Genomic DNA, 22,903 nt, shown 5'->3' on the forward strand with positions numbered 1-22,903 from the left:
GAGCAGATGAAGGCCTTCATCCAGGGTAGTGACATAGGAAGTGGAGCCTTGGTGCGTTATACAGAGCTTCGCAGGGTATTTCCACTTGTAGATGATGTGGTGGTTTTGCAAAGCTTTAGTAATGGGGTTTAGGTTCCTCCGCAGTTAAAGTGTATGTTGCAAGTAGTCTGGTAGCACTTGTATGGAGGCGGCTTGGTCTGGAAGATTGTCTTTGCGGCAAAAAGCCTCCAGAATTTTTTCTTTTGCTTGGAAGAAGTGTATACGCATTAATACATTGCGTGGAATTTCTTGCGGGAGGAAGGAGGGCTTGGGGATACGGTGGATCCTGTCTAGATTAGGGTCGGTCGCAGACAGGTCTGGGACGGCTCTCTTAAATAGGTCGCGGACATAGTGCGGCAATTGGTTTGGAGTCACGGATTCGGGGACACCTCTGAGTTTCAAATTGTTGCGACGGGACCGATCTTCTAAGTCCGCCAATTTGGTTTGCACACGGTGCATGTCTTCCTGGTACAGGGCATGTGAGTCAACCATCGCATTATAAGATGTGGTGAATTCGCTCAGCTTGTTCTCCACTGTATTGACCCGTCCTCCCAAATCTGCTATTTCCCCCTGACAGCGTGCCATGGCTGTGATTATATTTGCTTGGAGGGAAGCGTGTAGCGTATTGAGCATACTTTTAATGGTGGTGTCCGACACTGGTTGTCCAGTTGTTTGGAATGAGGAGAAGACGTCCGGTAAGGGAGCATTGGAGGTCGGGGTGTGTTGGTCTGAACTAACCTCCATAGAAGATGCAGCCTGTGCCAGGAGTCTGGAATCCATCCTCGGTCGGGACTTGACTGGGCTGTGAGATGAGGGAGTAGGAGGAGAAGATGCCCCGGAGCTGTGAGCGGGAGTTCCAGGACCTGATTGCAGAGTGTACAGCGGTGAGAGAGCGTGCGTCCCCTCTCCCCGAAGGTCCGGAGTGCTGGCCGCAAGAGGATGACGTGCGGAGCCGAGCGGAGTGTCCCCGCCGCCATTTTGGCGGAGCCTGGAAAAAACTCTTGCATTTTTTTGATCGAGGCGGTCTTGGTTCGCCTCCGCCGCTGGGACATATTGCGGGCAAGAATATTAGGCGTCTGGTCCAGTGGAGGATGCAGGTCAGAGGGCGCTGTGATGGGCAGTAGTGAGCTGTAGAGCCGGGATCACGCAGGAGCTCTCCGTTTAACCACTTGCCGACCGCCGCACGACTATCTACGTCGGCGGTCAGCCCCTCACAGGCAAACTAACGTAGGGCTACGTTGCTTGCTTGTGAGGGTCTAGGGAGCGAGCGCGCGCCCCCGGAGGCGCGCTCCCGCTCCCGCGTGGTCACGGACCCCCCCGCGCGTGTGACCAGCGGACCCGATGTCCGCCGGCCACTCGGCGATCGGCGGGGGAGAGGGAGAATGTCAGGCAGCTTGTGTAAACAAACTGCCTGTCATTCTCCTCGCTGCAAAGACACTGATAAAACGGATCTGGTATGTAGATCCGTTGATCAGTGTCCTTACAGCTAGAGCCACAGCCAATCACAGTAGAAACCACGCCCCTAGGGACACACACAGCCCCTCCCTTCCAAATAAAGTTAACCCCTTCACTACCAGTGTATTTTTACAGTAACAGTGCATATGTATAGCACTGATTACTGTAGAAATGTCACTGGTAACCCCAAAAGTGTCACAAATGTCAGTCAAGGGTCCGATCTGTCCGCCGCAATGTCGCAGTACCACAAAAAAAATCGCAGATCGCCGCCATTACGCGTTAAAAAAAAAAACAACAAAAATGACAAAAATCTTTCCCTTTGTTAGTAAACGCGATAACTTTTGCGCAAACCAATCAAAATACGCTTTTTGCGATTTTTTTTTTACCAAACATAGGTAGCATAAAACAAATTGGCCGAAAATTTTTAAAAATTTTGATTTTTACATTTTTTTTTTGGGGGAATTTCATATAAAAAAATGTGAAAAATATTGCTATTTTTGCAAAATTGACGCTCTTTTTTTGTTTATAGCGCGTGATCAAAAAATCGCACAGGTGATCAAATACCACCAAAAGAAAGCTCTGTTTGTGGGAAAAAAAGGACGTCAAATTCGTTTAGGTACAGCGTCGCACGACCGCGCAATTGTGCGTTAAATTCACGCAGTGCCGAATCGCAAAATACCCCCTGGTCGGAATGGGGGTAAAATCTTCCGGGGCTTAAGTGGTTAAGCGGCCATTAGCTTCGGCAGTCGCCACGCCCCCCGGCATCACACTTTTTCATTACTTGGTTGAATTCTTTATCCAGCACCATACACTTTCTTATCATTGTATGAACTTTTATTTATCTATTAGTACTCATGTTATTGTATTCATATTTGACTTCGGTTTAATATCTGATTGAACACACACCAGAGAAGCACTCATCTCGACCTCTTCTTTTATATATTTTTTATATATTTTTTTATTCATTTAAATATTTCTGTTTGGAAATATAGAGGTGGCAGCACACTCTAACAATTCATTCACATTTGCATCTGGTGCACGCCACTTCCTCTCTCTAGTAGCTAAGGAAGGGCATCACATTTGCAACACTTGGTTGTATCTTTTATCCAGCACCATGCACTTTCTTATTATTATTTTATGAATATTTATTTATCTATTAGTACTCATTGCTATTGCTTTCATGTTTGACTTTGGTTTATTATTTGATTGAACACACACCAGAGAAGCACCTACCTCACCCCCTTCTTTTATTCACTTTAATATTTACATTTGGAAATATAGAGGTGGCAGCACACTCCAACACATTGATCACACATACCTATACAATTTCCAGAGCGCAGGATAGTCCCAGACTTTTTCCGAAACAGGATTGTTTCGAGTCACAGATCTGGGAAAGGGTACAGAAAAATTTCTGCAGCATTGAAGGTCCCAATGAGCACAGTGGCCTCCATCATCTATAAATGGAAGAACCAGGACTCTTCCTAAAGTGGGCTGCCCGGCCATACTGAGAAATTGGGAAGAAGGGCCTTAGTCAGGGAGGTGACCAAGAACCTGATAGTCACTCTGACAGAGCTACAGCATTTCTCTGTGGAGAGAGGAGAACCTTTCAGATGAACAACAATCTCTGCATCACTCCACCAATCAGGCCTGTATAGTAGAGTGGCCAGACGGAAGCCTCTCCTCTGTAAAAGGCACATGACAGCCTGCCTGGAGTTTTCCAAAAAGCACCTAAAGGACTCTGACCATGAGAAACAAAATTCTCTGGTCTAATGAAACAAAGATTGAACTTTTTGGCCTGAATGGCAAGTGTCATGTCTGGAGTTAACCAGGCACCACTTATCACCTGGCCAATACCTTCCCTACATATAAGTATGGTGGTGGCAGTATCATGCTGTGGGGATGTTTTTCAGCGGCAGGAACTGGGAGACTAGTCAGGATTGAGGGAAAGATGAATGCAGCAATGTACAGTGACATCCTTGATGAAAACCTGCTCCAGAGTGCTCTGTACCTCAGACTGGAGCAAAGGTTAATCTTCCAACAGGAGAACTACCCTAAGCACACAGCCAAGATAACAAAGTAGTTGCTAGGAGACAACTCTGTAAATGTCCTTGAGTGGCCCAGCCAGAGCCCAGACTTGAACCCGATTGAGCATCTCTGGAGAGATCTGAAAACGACTGTGCACCGACGCTCCCCATCCAACCAGATGGAGCTTGAGAGGTCCTGAAATGAAGAATGGGTGAAACTGCCCAAAAATAGGTGTGCCAAACTTTTAGCACCAATACTCAAAAAGACTTGAGGCTGTAACTGGTACCAAAGGTGCTTTAACAAAGTATTGAGAAAAGGCTGTGAATACTTATGTACATGGGATTTTTTTTTTTCGTTTTTTATTTTTAATAAATTTGCTAAGATTTCAAAAAAATATCTTTCACGTTGTCATTATGCTGTATTGTTTGTAGAATTTTGAGGAAAATAATGACTTTAATCCATTTTAGAAAAAGGGTGTAACAAAACAAAATGTGAAAAAAGTGAAGCGCTGTGAATACTTTCTGGATGCACTGTATAGAGCCATATTCTGGGAAAATATATTGGAAAACTGTCAATTAAAATGCCTTTAGTTTTTGTTCATGTAATTCATTTTGTAAGTTTTTCTTCTAGCTTCTGCTATCAACACTGGGCTCAGGCAGTAGATGAAAAAGATTAACAGGATAACAATTCTGCTCTAGGAAGGAGGAAATAAAAAATAAACAAAAATCACGTAATCCATTAGTAGTAAAGCTGGATACACACTATCCAACTTTTGTGGTTAGATTTCCTTCAGATTTACCTTTTCTATGTAGTGCAAGGGCCTGACAGATTGCATACAAATTGAAAGTGTTTAGGTTTGACCTCATATTATATGGTTTTGGTAAATCTAAAGGAAAAAGTCTTCAGAAAATCTTATAGCGTGTATGGCCCATAAGGCTACATTATTATAACAAGTCAAGAGTTAGGAATTAGATTAATACAGATCTGCATTGGTAACTGGTTGATTTATTCTGACAATTTTTCTGCCTGACTGCACCCTGCCTAGGATTTAGCAAGGACATGTACTGGGATTAGAATAGCTATCTTTATTAAAATCAAATGCTAAATTATTGACTAATGCATTGATTTATAAAATTATATTTTGCTTTCCAGATTGGTGAACATATATACATTTTTGTACTGAATTTCTCTAGGTTCCTGTGTTCTACAACAAACAGAAATGACTAAAAATAATATTCGTTACAACAAAAGCATTGAGATTGAAAATGGGCAAACCATTGAATTTGAATGTGAGGAAGGAAGGATATCAGAAAATGGCCTGCAAGCAACATGTAAAAATAAACAAATAAAATACCCGAAATGTTCTGCTGGACGTAAGTTTCTTTTACATTCATATTCTCTTTTGATCAGTCAATCACTTTTTTTCTTCATTTATTGAGATATTGTTTAAATGCCCTTACATATCTACTATGGCATTAAGTATCTTTTACGTTTTAAATATACAAGAAAGAAATTATCAGGCAGATTTTTAAGGGACCTACACTACATTATACAGTTTATATAATAAAAGTCAAAATAAAAACAAAATACATAATAACATAATAGCACATATCCAGTCATCGTATGTATCCTGTATTTATCAATGTTTTCTGCATTTTTCAATTTTTTTCTTTTTGTTTACAAACTTCTCCTGGGTTGTACAAAAAAATAACATCAGTACAAAAGTACAGAAGTTAACAATCTACAGTATATAAAATAATATAGGAAAACAATGAGGGTTGATGAAGCCATCAAAGCCCGTTAATCAAAGACAGAGTACATTACTTCAAAAATTATCCTATTAGAATGACTTGGAAAAAAAACATATTTGCCAATATAACACTGGTAACCCTGTGAAATAGAGTGGTCTTAAACTGGTCAATAGGTTTAACATGATCAGCTGATAAAGATAAGTGAATAAATTAATTTAAAAAGTAACTGTTTAAGAAAAGAGATGTCTATGCTCAAACCAAGAATCCCATTTATTACCAAAATATGCTGTTGAGGTATGTAGTGTATGGAAGATCCTCTCCATAAATCTGTTCTAATTTTAACCTGTGAGAGAGGGACATCTGGAGTTTTCCAATTATGAGGGATAACTAGAGTTGAGCGGACACCTGGATGTCCATGTTCGGCGGGTTCGGCCGAACTTGGAAAAAAAAGTCCGGGTCCGTGTCCCGGACTTTTTCCGAACTTTACCCGGTCACCGAACCCCATTGAAGTCAATGGGGACCTGAACTTTCAGGCACTAAAATGGCTCTAAAACACCAATGAAAAGGGCTAGAGTGCTGCAAATGGCAGCAAAACGTAGTTAAGAGCATGGAAAGTGCTCTGCAAACAAATGTGGATAGGGAAATAACTTAAAACAACAAAAAAAAAACAGAAAAATAAAAAAAAATTCTTCATCTGTGAAGGACGAGGCCCATATGGAGTAGGAGGGAGGTTGAGGTGCTGGTGGATGTGGCGGTGTAGGTGGAAGCGGCGGTGGAGGAGGACGAGGTAGCCAACACTGCTTTTTTTCAGTCATTTTAAATGAGGGTACACCCCAAAAGAGTGAGAAAGATCAAAAATAGAACAATGGCTGGGTAAGGTCGGTATCCATCTCTATTCTGCACAAGGTACGGAAAAGTCCTGTGGGATCCATGCCTGGTTCATTTTAATGAATGTGAGCTTGTCCACATTGTCTCTGGACAGGAGGCTGCGCTTGTCTGTGATAACCGTGCTAAATACACGTTCAGATAATACACTGGCTGCAGGGCACGCCAGCACCTCCAAGGCGTAAAGGGCAAGCTCAGGCCATGTGCCCAATTTGGAGACCCAGAAGATGAAGGGGGCAGACCCGTCATTCACTACATGTAGGCGTGTGCACACATACTGCTCCACCATGTTGGTGAAATGCTGCCTCCTGCTAAGACATTCCATATGAGCTGCTGGTGCTGCTGTTTGTTGTGGCGTGCTGACAAAGCTTTTCCACATTTCGGCCATGCTAACCCTGCCTTCTGAGGTGCTGGCGGTGCCCTGGTTGCGTTGGCGACCTCTTCCTCCTCCTCCTCTGCCTTGGCCTTGTGCTTCCACTGTGGCCCCGCTGTCAGGTGGGAATGCCAGCAGCATCGCGTCTACCAGCGTGCGCTTGTACTCGCGCATCTTGCGATCACGCTCCAGTGAGTGAATTAAGGACCGTACGTTGTCCTTGTAACGGGGATCCAGCAGCGTGGCCACCCAGTAATCAGCACAAGTTATAATGTGGGCAACTCGTCGGTCGTTGTGGAGACACTGCAGCATGTAATCGCTCATGTGTGCCAGGCTGCCCAGAGGCAACGAAAGGCTGTCCTCTGTGGGAGGTGTATCGTCTGTGTCCTCTGTATCCCCCCAGCCACGCACCAGTGATGGCCATGAGCTGGCCTGGGTGCCACCCTGCTGTGAACATGGTTCCATCTCCTCCTCCATCTCCTCCTCCTCATCCTCCAGAACTGTGCCCCTGCTGGACAATTGTGTCCATGGCGTTTGTGGGTGCAGGAACCCACCCTCGGAGCCCCTTGCGAATGACTGCCCTGAAAGCCTTGGAAATGTTACCTCTTCATCCTCCTCCTCCTCATCCTGTGCCACATCCTCTTCCATCATTGCCCGAATCGTTTTTTGAAGGAGGCATAGAAGTGGGATAGTTAAGCTGACAATGGCGTCATCGGCACTGGCCATGTTGGTGGAGTACTCAAAACAGCGCAACAAGGCACACAGGTCTCGCATGGAGGCCCAGTTATTGGTGGTGAAGTGGTGCTGTTCCGCAGAGCGACTCACGCGTGCTGCAGCTGAAACTCCACTATGGCCTGCTGCTGCTCGCACAGTCTTTCCAGCATGTGCAAGGTGGAGTTCCACCTTGTGGGCACGTCACATATGAGGCGGTGTGCGGGAAGGCCGAAGTTACGCTGCAGCGCTGACAGGCGAGCAGCAGCAGGGTGAGAACGCCGAAAGTGCGCACAGACGGCCCGCACTTTCTGCAGCAGCTCTGATATATCGGGGTAATTTTTAAGGAACCTCTGCACCACCAAATTCAGCACATGCGCCAGGCAAGGGATGTGCGTCAAACCGGCTAGGCTCAGAGCTGCTATGAGATTTCGCCCGTTATCTCACACCACCAGGCCGGGCTTGAGGCTCGCTGGCAGCAACCACTCATTTGTCTGCTGTTCCATGCTCCTCCGCAACTCCTGCGCGGTGTGTGGTTTTTTCCCCCAAACAGGCAAGTTTTAAAACTGCCTGCTGTCGTTTACCCCTGGCTGTGCTGAAGTTGGTGGTGAAGGTGTTACGCTGACCGGATGAGGAGGCGGTAGAGGATGAGGAAGCGGAGTAGGAGGAGTTAGGAACAGGAGGCAAACTGAAGCGCCCTGCAATCCTCGGTGGTGGACATGCGCCAAATTGCTATCTGCCTCAGGCCCATCTGCCACTGCATTTACCCAGTGTGCCGTTAGGGAGATATAACACCCCTGACCGTGCTTACTGGTCCACGTATCGGTAGCTAGGTGGACCTTGGCACAGATGGCATTGCGCAGTGCACACCTGATTTTTTCCCCCACTTGGTTGTGCAGGGAAGGGATGGCTTGCCTGGAAAAGTAGTGGCGGCTGGGCACGACGTACTGTGGGACAGCCACCGACATAAGGCTTTTAAAACTGTGCGTCTCCACCAGACGGAATGACAGCATTTCAAAGGCCAAGAATTTTGAAATGCTGGCATTCAGGGCCAGGGATCGCGGGTGGGTAGGGGGTTACTTCCTCTTCCTCTGAAGTGTTTGGGAGATGGAAAACTGAACGCTTCCACGGGACATTGTGGAGATGGTTGGTCACCCAGGTGGAGGTGTTGCTTACAGATCGTCTGTTTGCGGGGTGGCAGGTGCCGGTATCACTACAGAGGTGGATGGAGAGGCCGAGACTGCAGCAGAAGAGGAAGCAGGAGGAGCCAGAGACCTTTCTTGGTTTTGAAGGTGTCTACTCCTCTGCGGCTCGTGCTTTGCACTTAGTTGCCTGATCAGGTTGAGAAGGTTTATGCCTCGCTTCAGGCTCTGATTGCACAGGGTGCAAACCACTCGTGTCCTGTCATCAGCACATTTTCTGAAGAACTTCCACGCTAGAGAACTCCTTTGAGCTGGCTTTGGTGCGCTCGTTCCCTTGCTGCGTTGGGCAGTAGCAGGCGTAGTGTCTAGGGCACGGCCGCTCCGCTTCTGCACCCTGCTCCCTCTTCTGCTGTGCTGGTGGCTCTGTGCGACCACCGCCTCTTCCTCCAAACTACTCAGGTCACCTGCATGACCTTCATTCCATGTGGGGTCGAGGACCTCATCGTCCTCCACATCATCTTCCACCCAGTCTTCACCCCTGCCCTCCTTGTCGGTCTGCACAATTCTGAGTGCTGCAGCAGTTGGCACCTGCGTTTCGTCATCATCGGAGACGTGCTGCGATGGTCCTTCCATGTACTCATCTTGAGAAATAAGTGGTTGGGCATCGCTGCACTCAATCTCTTCCACTTCTGGGGCAGGGCTAGGTGGATGGCCCTGGGAAACCCTGCTGACAGAGTCATCAAAAAGAAGAGACTGCTGCATGACTTGGGGCTCAGACTGCTTGCCTGATTTGCAAGGGGGTGAGGTGAAAGACGGTTGGACATTGGCTGCAGGTGCCAACTCTGACCTTTCTTCAGTAGACTGGGTGGGAGACAATGTGAAGGAACTGGAGGCACTGTCAGCAGCAAACCAATTTACTATCGCCTCTTCTTGTTCTGGCCTCATCACTTCTAGAGGCGCATGATGCCCTACCAAATACTGCTGCAGGTTCTGTCGCCTACTCACACTTGAGGAAGGTGTTTCACTTGTGCGTGTAGCTGGCACAGATTGACCACGTCCTCTCCTTGCAACAGGAGCTCTACCAGCAGCACCACGACCCAGTCCACGGCACCTATTTGACGGTCTCCTCATATTTCTGTAATTTATAATCTTGCCCTAGAAAGGTGTTTATTGAATAGCGGAACAAAACAACAACAGTATCGCACGGGTGTATCTCACAGTCAAATATGCAAACTATGCCGCAATTAAATGTTTTTTTACCCCAAAAGGGTGTTTATTAAATAGCGGAATAGAAAAACAGTATACAAATACAACGGGTGTATCTCACAGTCAAATATGCAAAGTATGACGCAAATTTAATTTTTTTCACGCCAAAAGGGTGTATATTGAATAGCGGAATAGAAAAAAGGATATAAAACGGTGTATCTCACACGTACAAACACAGACTAAGCCCAAATTACAATTTTTTGTACCCTAAAGGGAGGAGGAGTTCGGAACAGGAGGCAAACTGAAGCGCCCTGCAATCCTCGGCGGTGGAAGGAGATGCGCCAAACAAATTTAAAAAGGTGTATCTCACATGTACCGATACAGACTATGCCGTAATTAAATTTTTTACACTCAAAAAGGGTGTATATTGAATAGCGGAATAGAAAAAAGGATATAAAACGGTGTATCTCACACATACAAACACAGACTAGGCCCCGATTACAATTTTTTTGTACCCTAAAGGCAGGATGAGGATGAGGAGTAGGAGGAGTTCGGAACAGGAGGCAAACTGAAGCACCCTGCAATCCTCGGAGGTGGAAGATGCGCCCCAAAAGATTGGAAGGTGTATCTCACACGTACCGATACAGACTATGCCGCAATTTAATTCTTTTTACCCCAAAGGGTGTAGATTGAATAGCGGAATAGAAAAATTTTTATAAAACGGTGTATCTCACACGTACAAACACAGACTAGGCCCCGATTACAATTTTTTGTACCCTAAAGGCAGGATGAGGATGAGGAGTAGGAGGAGTTCGGAACAGGAAGCAAACTGAAGCATCCTGCAATCCTCGGCGGTGGAAGATGCGCCCGAAAAAAATTGGAAGGTGTATCTCACACGTACCGATACAGACTATGCCGCAATTTAATTCTTTTTACCCCAAAGGGTGTAGATTGAATAGCGGAATAGAAAATATGATATCAAAAGGTGTATCTATCTCACACGTACAGACCCAGACTAGGCCCCGATTACTATTTTTTGTACCCCAAAGGCAGGATGAGGAGTAGGAGTTCGGAACAGGCAGGAGGCAAACTGAAGCACCCTGCAATCCTCGGCGGTATAAGATGCGCCCCAAAAATTGGAAAGGTGTATCTCACATGTACCGATACAGACTATCCCACAATTTAATTATTTTTACCCCAAGGGTGTAGATTGAATAGCGGAATAGAAAATATGATATCAAAAAGTGTATCTATCTCACACGTACAGACCCAGACTAGGCCTCGATTACTATTTTTTGTACCCTAAAGGCAGGATGAGGAGGAGTAGGAGGAGTTCGGAACAGGCAGGAGGCAAACTGAAGCACCCTGCAATCCTCGGTGGTATAAGATGCGCCCCAAAAATTGGAAAGGTGTATCTCACACGTACCGATACAGACTATGCTGCAATTTAATTCTTTTTACCCCAAAGGGTGTAGATTGAATAGCGGAATAGAAAAAAATTTATAAAACGGTGTATCTCACACGTACAAACACAGACTAGGCCCCGATTACAATTTTTCGTACCCTAAAGGCAGGATGAGGATGAGGAGTAGGAGGAGTTCGGAACAGGAGGCAAACTGAAGCACCCTGCAATCCTCGGCGGTGGAAGATGCGCCCGAAAAAGATTGGAAGGTGTATCTCACACGTACCGATACAGACTATGCTGCAATTTAATTCTTTTTACCCCAAAGGGTGTAGATTGAATAGCGGAATAGAAAATATGATATCAAAAGGTGTATCTATCTCACACGTACAGACCCAGACTAGGCCCGATTACTATTTTTTGTACCCCAAAGGCAGGATGAGGAGTAGGAGGAGTTCGGAACAGGCAGGAGGCAAACTGAAGCACCCTGCAATCCTCGGCGGTATAAGATGCGCCCCAAAAATTGGAAAGGTGTATCTCACACGTACCGATACAGACTATGCCGCAATTTAATTCTTTTTACCCCAAAGGGTGTAGATTGAATAGCGGAATAGAAAATATGATATCAAAAGGTGTATCTATCTCACACGTACAAACACAGACTAGGCCCCGATTACAATTTTTCGTACCCTAAAGGCAGGATGAGGATGAGGAGTAGGAGGAGTTCGGAACAGGAGGTAAACTGAAGCACCCTGCAATCCTCGGCGGTATAAGATGCGCCCCAAAAATTGGAAAGGTGTATCTCACACGTACCGATACAGACTATGCCGCAATTTAATTCTTTTTACCCCAAAGGGTGTAGATTGAATAGCGGAATAGAAAATATGATATCAAAAGGTGTATCTATCTCACACGTACAAACACAGACTAGGCCCCGATTACAATTTTTCGTACCCTAAAGGCAGGATGAGGATGAGGAGTAGGAGGAGTTCGGAACAGGAGGTAAACTGAAGCACCCTGCAATCCTCGGCGGTATAAGATGCGCCCCAAAAATTGGAAAGGTGTATCTCACACGTACCGATACAGACTATCCCGCAATCTCATTCTTTTTACCCCAAGGGTGTAGATTGAATAGCGGAATAGAAAATATGATATCAAAAGGTGTATCTATCTCACGCGTACAGACCCAGACTAGGCCCTGATTACTATTTTTTGTACCCTAAAGGCAGGATGAGGAGTAGGAGGAGTTCGGAACAGGCAGGAGGCAAACTGAAGCACCCTGCAATCCTCGGCGGTATAAGATGCGCCCCAAAAATTGGAAAGGTGTATCTCACATGTACCGATACAGACTATCCCGCAATTTAATTATTTTTACCCCAAAGGGTGTAGATTGAATAGCGGAATAGAAAATATGATATAAAATTGGTGATTTTTCAATAGCACATGTGAACACAGCAGTGTCTTATGTCAGTCAGCTCTGCTGCAGGCTATGAAGGGAAAAAAAAAGAAAATTCCCCTTTAAGTATTGTAATTTTTAAATAGCTTAGTACAGACTATGCCACAATTTAATTTTTTTTAACCCAAAAGGGTGTATATTGAATAGTGGAATAGAAAAAAAGTGTATGTCTAAAGGTTTTTGGTACCTCAGGCCAAGGTGTGGGACTTTATGGGCTGGTTGAAAGATCATATGACGATAAAGTAAAAAATATATCACAATTTATTCAAAAGAAACAAAGAATCATGAATGAACATAAAATAATAGAGTGCCTATGGGTTAAAGACCCATGTGTATGGTGATATAGGTAGAAAGAAGTGACAATGTGATTGGTGACTTGGATATAAATCTCTGTCTGTTCTGGCTCATGTAAGAGACTTCGGAACGTGTTGAGAGAGATTATATCTTGGTTTTCCAACGCGTTTCGGCATTTGATAATACGTTGCCTTTATCAAGGAAAAGAGTTGGCCACCATATCTGCAAGATATATAGTGGATACATATCAATTTCACTGGCTAGTGTATACATACTTCATTAGTGTCATGAGGAAGTCAAAATATACACATACTTGTGACATTAAGCGTTTAAATCCCGGACCCTTGCATCTGCTTTCCCAAATTGACTCACACAGGATTTTGAGGAAATCGCTGTCTCTGTAATATGGGAAAGGTTGCGTGAATAATGGAGGATAATGATGGTGAGAAGGAAATTTAAATGGTCACTGACTTACAGAGGAATATAGGTACTCTGACTTGCGTGAAAGAGGATCTCTTCTCGTGTCCTAAAATGTTATCTTCTTATCATCTGAAGAATACAACATATATACAAACAACATCATGTTATGGCAAAGATACATCGATGATGTACTGCTCATCTGGAACGGACCCGAGAATTTACTACTGGAATGTCTAAACAAAATGAATCAAAATCGGTACAACATGTACTTCACCATGACATACAGTCAAAACAAGATACCCTTCCTGGACACTTATATCTACAAAAACCAAACAGGCAATCTCATGACCACCCTGTTCAGAAAGGAGACAGCTGGCAACACTGTTCTCCACGCCACCAGCTTTCATCCAGAACCCCTCAAAAAGTCTATACCCTATAGTCAATTTTTAAGACTCAAAAGAAACTGTACCAGCCCAATTGACTTCCAGGAAGAAGCGGATGCTCTAACTCTCAGACTTCTAGCAAGGGGATACTCCCGAACATGCCTTAAAAAAGCATTTAATTGAGTAAACAAACAAAGCAGACATGAAATCCTTTTTAAAAGGAAAGAGACCAAAACAGATCCATCCCCCACCAGGATTACACTAAAATACTCTAACGAACACCAAAAAATTCGGAACATACTAAAAAAGCACTGGTCAATTCTTACCGAAGATCCCTCATTGAAAGATCTAGTACCGGATAACCCTCTCATCACTTACAAAAAAACTCGCTCTGTACATCAAACATTTGTACACAGCGAAATGAAATCTAGAAAGGATCCTTGCAAAACTAGAGGTACCTTTCCCTGTGGTTCCTGCGCCCAATGCCCAGTTATACCCAAATCTACCTCCCTCATTTTACCCAATGGTGAACTTTTCACCCCCAAGCACTACGCAAACTGTAAAACCAAGGGGGTAGTTTATATAATGAACTGGGAATGCGGCGCATTTTATATTGGCAAGACACGCCAGGAGTTCGGACTTAGAGTCAACAAGCATGTACACAGCATGACCATTGGTAATTTTTACCTTCCATTGGGCCGCCATATGGCCCACTTCCATAAGTACCACATGCCAAAAATAAGTTTCTCAGTTCTGGATCGCATGCATATTCCATCTCGAGGAGGGGACTGGAATAAGTCCCTCCTACAAACTGAAATGCGCTGGATCAAAAAACTCAATGCCACTAGACCACCAGGACTCAATGAAAGCGAAAGCTACCGCCCCTTCCTGGAAGGTTTTGTTTCAGGCAAAACAGATTGAAAAAAATTCCACCTTTTTTTAAATCTGGAAGATTTACCCCCATATACCTCACATTACACCCATAGCAAATATCAGATCTGGTATGTTTGTATCACCAAGGGGATTATCCCACCCATGCCAGAAAAGCCTCCCCCTGTGACACTTCCCTCTCTCTCTTTGTAATATTATTGCTGTCATGTACTCTCAAAAATTGTTACAGACATTGTTTGTAAACATGTATATATTTCTCTCTTTCAAGTTTTTTTTATTGCCATTGAAATCATACTATGACATACAGCGTGCTGTATTATCCCCAACTTCATTGCATCTGCGCCCCCAAACACACCAGGCACAGGTGACCCCAGAGGCAATCTCTCTGGGGACTGACAGAGATGTGTCCCCGCACAGGGAACATCATCCCTGTTCAACACTGTGTCGGCGGCTTCGGAACATCCTTGTTTACCTCCATCGTCACCAGCGAGGTGCGCGCGCAGCTTAGTCTGACGCGCACCACGCCTACACGCACACCCGGAAGCCGGGTCTCTGCTGTGACGCTCCGATGCACCAATGCGCATGCGCGAGCAGGTATAAAAAGCCGGGGATTTTTAACAGGGCGCCACTTCCCTCATGCAGAGGGAACGTGACGGACGCCCAGGACCCGCTTCTCCCGGATATCCAGCCCCTATCTCCTACTCCTAAACAGTAAGTTAACATCAGACAATGACTACATTTTTGCATTGTCGGATGACTTTCTTTCAAGTGTCAAATGCCTTTACTTTAGGCTCACTTGTAATACCATTTTACCAGGAAAACCACCTGGAACACAGGACCGGGGCTCCCTCTACTGGTGAAAATTTGCAATACATCTAATCTGTAAGTTCATACAGTTTCAGCAAAACTTCAATAAATAAAATTCCTTGAAATGTTATTAAGAAATTTGAACACCACCCTATCCCAACATTTTAGGACACGAGAAGAGATCCTCTTTCACGCAAGTCAGAGTACCTATATTCCTCTGTAAGTCAGTGACCATTTAAATTTCCTTCTCACCATCATTATCCTCCATTATTCACGCAACCTTTCCCATATTACAGAGACAGCGATTTCCTCAAAATCCTGTTTGAGTCAATTTGGGAAAGCAGATGCAAGGGTCCGGGATTTAAACGCTTAATGTCACAAGTATGTGTATATTTTGACTTCCTCGTGACACTAATGAAGTATGTATACACTAGCCAGTGAAATTGATATGTATCCACTATATATCTTGCAGATATGGTGGCCAACTCTTTTCCTTGATAAAGGCAACGTATTATCAAATGCCGAAACGCGTTGGAAAACCAAGATATAATCTCGCTCAACACGTTCCGAAGTCTCTTACATGAGCCAGAACAGACAGAGATTTATATCCAAGTCACCAATCACATTGTCACTTCTTTCTACCTATATCACCATACACATGGGTCTTTAACCCATAGGCACTCTATTATTTTATGTTCATTCATGATTCTTTGTTTCTTTTGAATAAATTGTGATATATTTTTTACTTTATCGTCATATGATCTTTCAACCAGCCCATAAAGTCCCAAACCTTGGCCTGAGGTACCAAAAACCTTTAGACATATTTTCCGGGATGTTGGCTACACCTACCCCATAGGGCAACTAGGGATCTACACAAAATTAGAAAAAAGTGTATAAAATTGAAAATCACTAGCACATGTGAACACAGCAGTGTCTTATGTCAGTCAGCTCTGCTGCAGGCTATGAAGAGAAAAAAAAAGAAAATTCCCCTTCAAGTTTGTAATTTTTAAATAGATTAGTACAGACTATGCCACAATTTAATTTTTTTAACCCAAAAGGGTGTATATTGAATAGTGGAATAGAAAAAAGTGTATAAAATTTAAAATCACTCAATAATAGCACATGTGAACACAGCAGTGTCTTATCACAGTCAGCACTGAAGCAAAAATGCTGCACACAACTGACTGATAAAAATAGATTTTTTTCTCCCTCCTCCTCAGCGGGCTTAACTGAGGGCAAAAAGATTGTGTTCACTGCACCACCCCACACACAGCAAAATCGATGTAGAACACTGACCCTGCCTATTCTCCAGCCTGTCCCTAATATGCTCGATAAGATCGTTCACTGGCACTGCACAACCCCCCACACAGCAAAATCGATGTAGAACACTGACCCTGCCTATTCTCCAGCCTCGCCCTAAAATGCTCTAATAACTCTCCCTGCCTGCAGCACTTCTTTTCGGACACAATACAATTTTTCACTGTCTGTCCCTAATCAGCAGCCAGCACGTATGATGTGTGCTCTCTCCCTAAACTACAGCAGAATGACGCAGCACGCTGGGGCTCTCGAACTTATAAAGACATGGTCACATGCTTCAGATGGCCAATCACAGCTACTAATACATTAGTAGGCATGGCTGGGATGGCTTAAGGCACACCAGTTAAACGCTTGTTGATTGGCTGTTGAAAGCCCGCCATTAAAAGCGCGCCATTACATACAAACCCGGAAATAAAATGACCGAACACGGATTTTAAACCTGAACATACAGTAAAGTTTTCGGGTCCGTGTTCGGGTAACAAAAATCCAATTATTCGGTACGAACACGAATAATACAGTCCGTGTTCGCTCAACACTAGGGATAACCCATTGAATAACTACACAGATATTAGTGTAAATGATTTCATTAGCGCAAGCATATATTTCTGCTACTATTACACATATATATATATATGTCTAGGTGTGTATATACATATAAGTATGTGTGTATATACACCACTATACACAAGTTCAGATGTTTTGCCTGCCTCAAAAGAACCCAAAAAAATGCCCAAAAAAACGCTTTTTTCTCCAGTGTTCCTGTGAGATCTTCAAGCAAGAAAGCTGAACTGGGCGACGGGCTGGATGTTGAGATCCAGTGGTCACCCCAGTTCAGCCTACGAGCGCGTGCAGGCCATAGCTCCGCGCTGGGTCGGCCGCGACATAGTCCCACTGGACGGGGACTGACCCTGCGAGTTAAACGTCTCGCTTAAACGCCAAAGACCATGAGTCACGGCGTCCGTATTGGTCGACAGCCCTCCCACCCCGGTGGAGAGGGGTACTGTCAGGAGTTGGCGCCCGCCTGGTTCCGGTATGGTGAGTAGTATGTTCCCCCTTTCCCCCTGACGGGTCTTGTGGTGAACGCGGGCCCCTCTCTGTAATGGTAAGGATGGGTTCCCCTTTATCCTATAACATGTCACAGGTCCCCCTATTTGAGTGTGATTTTTGTGTACAAAAAGCCAGAAGGCTTGGTTTGGGAGCTGACAATCTAATTGCAAAAATGTTAATTGTAGTCAGTGGCAGTACTAGAACTTTACTGTGATAATATAGGTATCCTACCTGTCAGAAGCCACAGGACATGTATACTGCATTCCAGATCATTCCTCCAGCTGAAGCAGATGCCTCCTGACGGCCACGGACCGCAGACGGCCCGCCAGGGTCCGGTACCGCCGGCCATGCTGATCACCATGAGGGTGAAGGATTGTGAGGCCGATATACTTCTGCAGACATGCCGCTATTCTGTGCAGACCGCCGCCATTGTCGGGGAGATCGCACGAGGCCACCATTTGGGCATAGCCTCGTGTCTCCAGCATGGGGGCGGCCATGTTTGAGGTGACACAAACACCTTGTGGAGCTGGGGGAGGTGCAGGAAGGCGTACAGAGGGGCGGAGCCGCCTCCTTTTTTCCCGGGAAGCCAGCCAAAAGACTTCCTGTCTGTTCTAGACAGCGCTGAGACAAGTTGCAATTGAAACTCTGAGCATCAAGTGGTGAGCCTTGGGGGTCTATCTCTCTCTCTCGCTCTATAGGGGTCCCTAAGCAGGTAACACTGAGGGGCTTTGTGGCGCTGGGGGTCTGAAAAAAAAAAAAAAGTTTCATTTTTTTTTTGGCAAATTGATTTTTTCCGGGTAGTATCTGGAATTATCATGGACCCTGCCACACAGGTACCCCCACCTGTTTCCCTTGAGGGGGCCGTGGGACCCGCTGGTGCACAGAGTATGGATGCATTTACAGCAGCTTTGGAGTCTTTGGTGGCTCGGGTGGAGACGGCCTGTCAGGGACGGGGGTCAAGAAAGCGACCCCCGCCTACCCCTATATCATCTGATACTTCAGATTCAGATTCTGAGATGGTCATTGCAGCTGCAGTTCCCTCTGCAGGGGCTGTTGTCTCAGGTAAAGTTCCCTCAGATAGTGAGGAGGACGTTCATGCTTCCGCCATAATTCAGGAAGAAGCATTGGTGGACGCACTAGTTGTGGCGGTTCGGGAAACCTTAAGACTTGAGTTTTTACCGGCAGAGGCAACTGAAACAGAGATTCCCTTTGGTACTAACAAACCCACCAAGACGGTGAAGGTTTTTCCTTTACCCAAGTGTTTTGGTAATAAGATTAAAGAGGAATGGGAGCATTCTAAACGTACCTTTACTATTTCCAAGCGCATTGCTAGACGCTATCCGTTTGAGGAATCCCTCATTAAGAAATGGACGGTGCCACCAGTGGTGGACCCACCTATTTCCAGACTGAATAAAGCCACGGTTATTCCAGTGGAGGACGCTTCGTCCTTTAAGGATCCGGTGGATCGGAGGGTAGAAGCGGAGTCCCGCACTTTTCCCTGATAGGGTCAGCCTTTAGACCAGTAATTGTCATTGGTCTAGTTTCTCAGACACTAACGGAATGGGCGAGATTGGTGCGCCAGGACCTGAGGGGGAAAGATATCCCCCAGGGAACATCTGAGTTGATGGAACAGATTATACAAGGTCTACAATTTGTCTGTGATGCAGCCTTGGATGCTACCCCCCTATTAGGGCATGCATCTATGACAGCGGTAATCCTCAGACGTGTGCTGTGGTTAAAATGCTGGTCAGCGGACCTAGGTTCCAAAAAGACCTTGAAGAATCTCCCCTTTCAGGTGAATCGCCTATTTGGAGCCACCCTAGATGAGATCATTAAGGATGCCACTGGGGGCAAAAGCACTTTTTTGCCACAGGCTGCTAAAGCTAAAGGACCTTGTAACAAGCGGGGACCTTTCTTTACCGCCCATAAAGGGTTCGTTCGCTCGGCTGGAGCAAGCAGGAAGGGCAAAACTCCTCCAGGAGGGTTCAAGAAGGGCTGGTCGGACAAACAAAAGACCGACTCAGCCAAACCTGAAGCTAAGGATTACACAGCCTGAAGGTGCGCCCCTACCCGGCTTGAGGGTGGGGGGACGTCTTCACCGGTATTCAGGGCATTAGATCGAGCAGCGACCACTGCTACCGGTGCGATTCTTCCCTTCCAACACTTAAGTACTACAGGGAGCGGTAGTTACCGTTCCCTGAACAGATCATTTTCTTTACCTTTTCCAAAGATTAGTCTCAGTTTCCCACAAGAATCAGATCCGGTTGAACAGACAGACCAAGAAGCCTCTAGCCGGGTGACTTCGGTCCCTGAGGGTCAACCAGGAGAAATCACCAACACTGATAGGAATCAGGTGTCTGATAAATGTGTGGGAACAGAGAACGATCAGACTTTGTCGGATGGCCGGGGCCAGATAGCTCTAGGGCAGCCTGGTTCAGATCCAGTCAGCGCCAGTTGTCCTGGAAATTCTAGGCTGGCCTCGTCTAGCCGGTCTGACCGACTTGGACATGCTAGTCGCGGACGTTCCTTAAGAACTTCGTCTCAGGGAGTGTCTGCGGTCTCAAGGACCAATCTTCCATTGTGCTTTACAGTCGCTGGTTTTAATGGCCTGGCCATTGAGACCCAGGTACTGAAGGACAGAGGTTTGTCAGCTTCAGTTATTCCTACTCTAATTAAGGCTAGGAAAGCGACTTCCAGCAAGGTCTATTATCGCACATGGAAGACTTATATCGCGTGGTGCGAATCTTTAGGAATTCCTCCACGTACCTATTCGGTGACCCGAATATTGGCCTTTCTGCAAAAGGGGGTTGAGCAGAAACTAGCCTTGAGCACCATCAAGGGTCAGGTTTCAGCATTAGCAATCTTCTTTCAGAAGCCTTTGGCTACTAAGTCCTTGGTGCGGAATTTCATCCAGGGGGTGCGGCACCTGGCTCCACCAGTCCGCGCGCCCTTACCGCCCTGGGATCTTAATTTGGTTTTGTCAGTTCTGCAGAAACCTCCCTTTGAAAACATCAGGGAGATTCCCTTGCTTACTTTATCCCAGAAGGTAGCCTTCTTGGTGGCTATCACTTCTGCACGCAGGGTGTCAGAACTAGCTGCATTGTCATGCCAGTCCCCATACCTAGTGATTCATAGGGATAAGGTAGTTCTTCATCCTAAGCCATCCTTTCTTCCAAAGGTGGTTTCAGACTTTCATCTGAATGAAGATATTGTACTACCTTCCTTGTGTCCTCAGCCCAATCATCATCGGGAACATGCGTTGCATTCCTTGGATGTGGTTCGGGCAATCAGGGTATACCTGAAGGCTGCGAAATCATTCCGTAAGACGGATTCACTTTTTGTGATCCCGGATGGCCCCAGAAAGGGGTTGCCTGCATCTGCCGCGACTATCTCCAAATGGATCAGACAGACGGTGGTACAGGCTTATTCTATTAAGGGTCGGAATTCTCCGTTCCCTGTTGGGGCGCACTCCACTCGAGCGCTCATTACTTCCTGGGCCTTCCGCCATCAGGCGTCAGTGGTCCAGGTATGTAAGGCGGCCACCTGGTCGTCGGTACATACCTTTACAAAATTTTATAAAATTGATGTGATGGCATCGGCGGATGCCTCATCTGGCCGCAAGGTTTTGCAGGCCGCAATTTGAGGAGACCGGTGGTCTACCTCGAGGGTTTTTTTCTGTTGGAATTTTCTGTTGAGTCTCATCTTGATGATGAGCATTGTAAACTTCTAGTTGGCACCGGTTGGGCCTTCTAGATTGGATTTGATTTCCATTTTCCCACCCCTCGTTTGTGGTACTGCTTTGGGACGTCCCGAGTTGTGATGAATCAACGAGGACTACGTCTGTCAATGAGCGACAGAGAAAAATTGATTTTTGTAAGATCTTACCGTAAAATCCTTTTCTCTTAGCTCATTGACAGATGTAGTACCCGCCCCTCTATTATTGAGTTGGGTTGGGTTAAATTCTCTAAACACTGCTTTGTGACATAACTGGTTTGCTGTAGCAGAGAGAGAGAGGATATACCCTCTGGGACTGCCCCTAAGGTGTGGCCAGAATGTTTTCTTTCCTGTCTAGTCCTACTCCTGTAGAGGGCAGCATAACCCGAGTTGTGATGAATCAACGAGGACTACGTCTGTCAATGAGCTAAGAGAAAAGGATTTTACGGTAAGATCTTACAAAAATCCATTTTTTGTATTAATGTTGAACTCCTTAATCTCCGGGGAGTCCGCTTTAGCTTCTATTTTAGCCTGAAGTTCCTGAATTTTCAAATTAAGAGCTTCCATTTTACGCTTTTTCCTTTTCAAAACTAGAGTTTGTAGGTCTAATCCCACCCGATGGAAAAAGTTATACCACTCTGACATAGAAAGATCATCAGTGAGGCTATCCTGTGGTGCCACGTCCCACCGAAGGCCTCTACTGATGATTCCCTCAGATAGATAAGCTTCCAAAGTAGCTATGTCCCACCAGGCCCTCACCTGTTTTTCTAGAGTAAAGGCTAGAGTTTTGAGGGTAACACTGATATCCTCATCCACCGATGGGACTGGATTTGGAGCAAAAAATACTTTTGAGGTCAAGTTGTCTAGTACTTAGAGAGACTTGATAGCCTCCATAGCAGCAGAGTAAAAAATAAACAAATCTAATAATAAATCTCCACATACACACACTGCTGTACTACCACTAAGGAGGAACCAGCCAGCTGCTGGATATAATGAATTGGATGCTGCTACTTGACAAATATGTGGTAATATTTGATGTAAAAGAAATGATGACAAATAATAGTAGCGCAAATGACAATCTCAAACTGTCAGACATCAGGCATATAGGGAGAGAACACCAGTGAATCATATAAAACATATAAAAACACTATAAATGTCCCATAGTCCTTCCAGCCACAGATAAAAATTGCTGATGTATAGTCCAATAGACATCCAATTAATCGTGGAAATCTACAGGAATCACCTCTGTTTCCACCACCGAGTTCACCAAAGAACCTTCCCTGGAACTCCAGTGCATGTAGGGATAAAATAGAGCCTCCACTAGTGCAATATGTCAGCAACAATTTTATTTCTTCATATAAAACAATAGCAATTGCACTCACTTTTGGTAGAATACAGATAGGCACATCACACTGCAAAGGTGGGGTAGACGGCCGTTACCGCTGCGATCTGGCTCCACGCCAGGACAGAAAGCTCCGGGAGTCTCCGACACCGTAAATCGTATAGCCGGGTACGTCGTCTGGTCACGCATTTCGTCACTTCCGACTTCAACAGGGGGGCGTGGCCAAGACAACGCAGACGACCC

At 45.4% G+C, this 22,903-nt stretch overlaps 1 protein-coding gene across 1 annotated transcript in view; it reads left to right on the forward strand.

The window, feature by feature from the left end:
- LOC309562208 (uncharacterized protein) overlaps window positions 1-22,903 on the forward strand; it is a gene marked incomplete at its 5' end in the record, with an annotated part of 1,875,955 nt that overhangs the window by 457,517 nt on the left and 1,395,535 nt on the right. The window contains one exon of the mRNA XM_082266327.1: window positions 4,713-4,892. Coding sequence (XP_082122453.1) covers window positions 4,713-4,892 — 180 coding nt within the window. The remainder of the gene's footprint in view (window positions 1-4,712; window positions 4,893-22,903) is intronic.

This window comes from Pelophylax lessonae, assembly GCF_965119305.1.
Source record: "Pelophylax lessonae genome assembly, chromosome: 8".
NCBI lineage: Eukaryota > Metazoa > Chordata > Amphibia > Anura > Ranidae > Pelophylax > Pelophylax lessonae.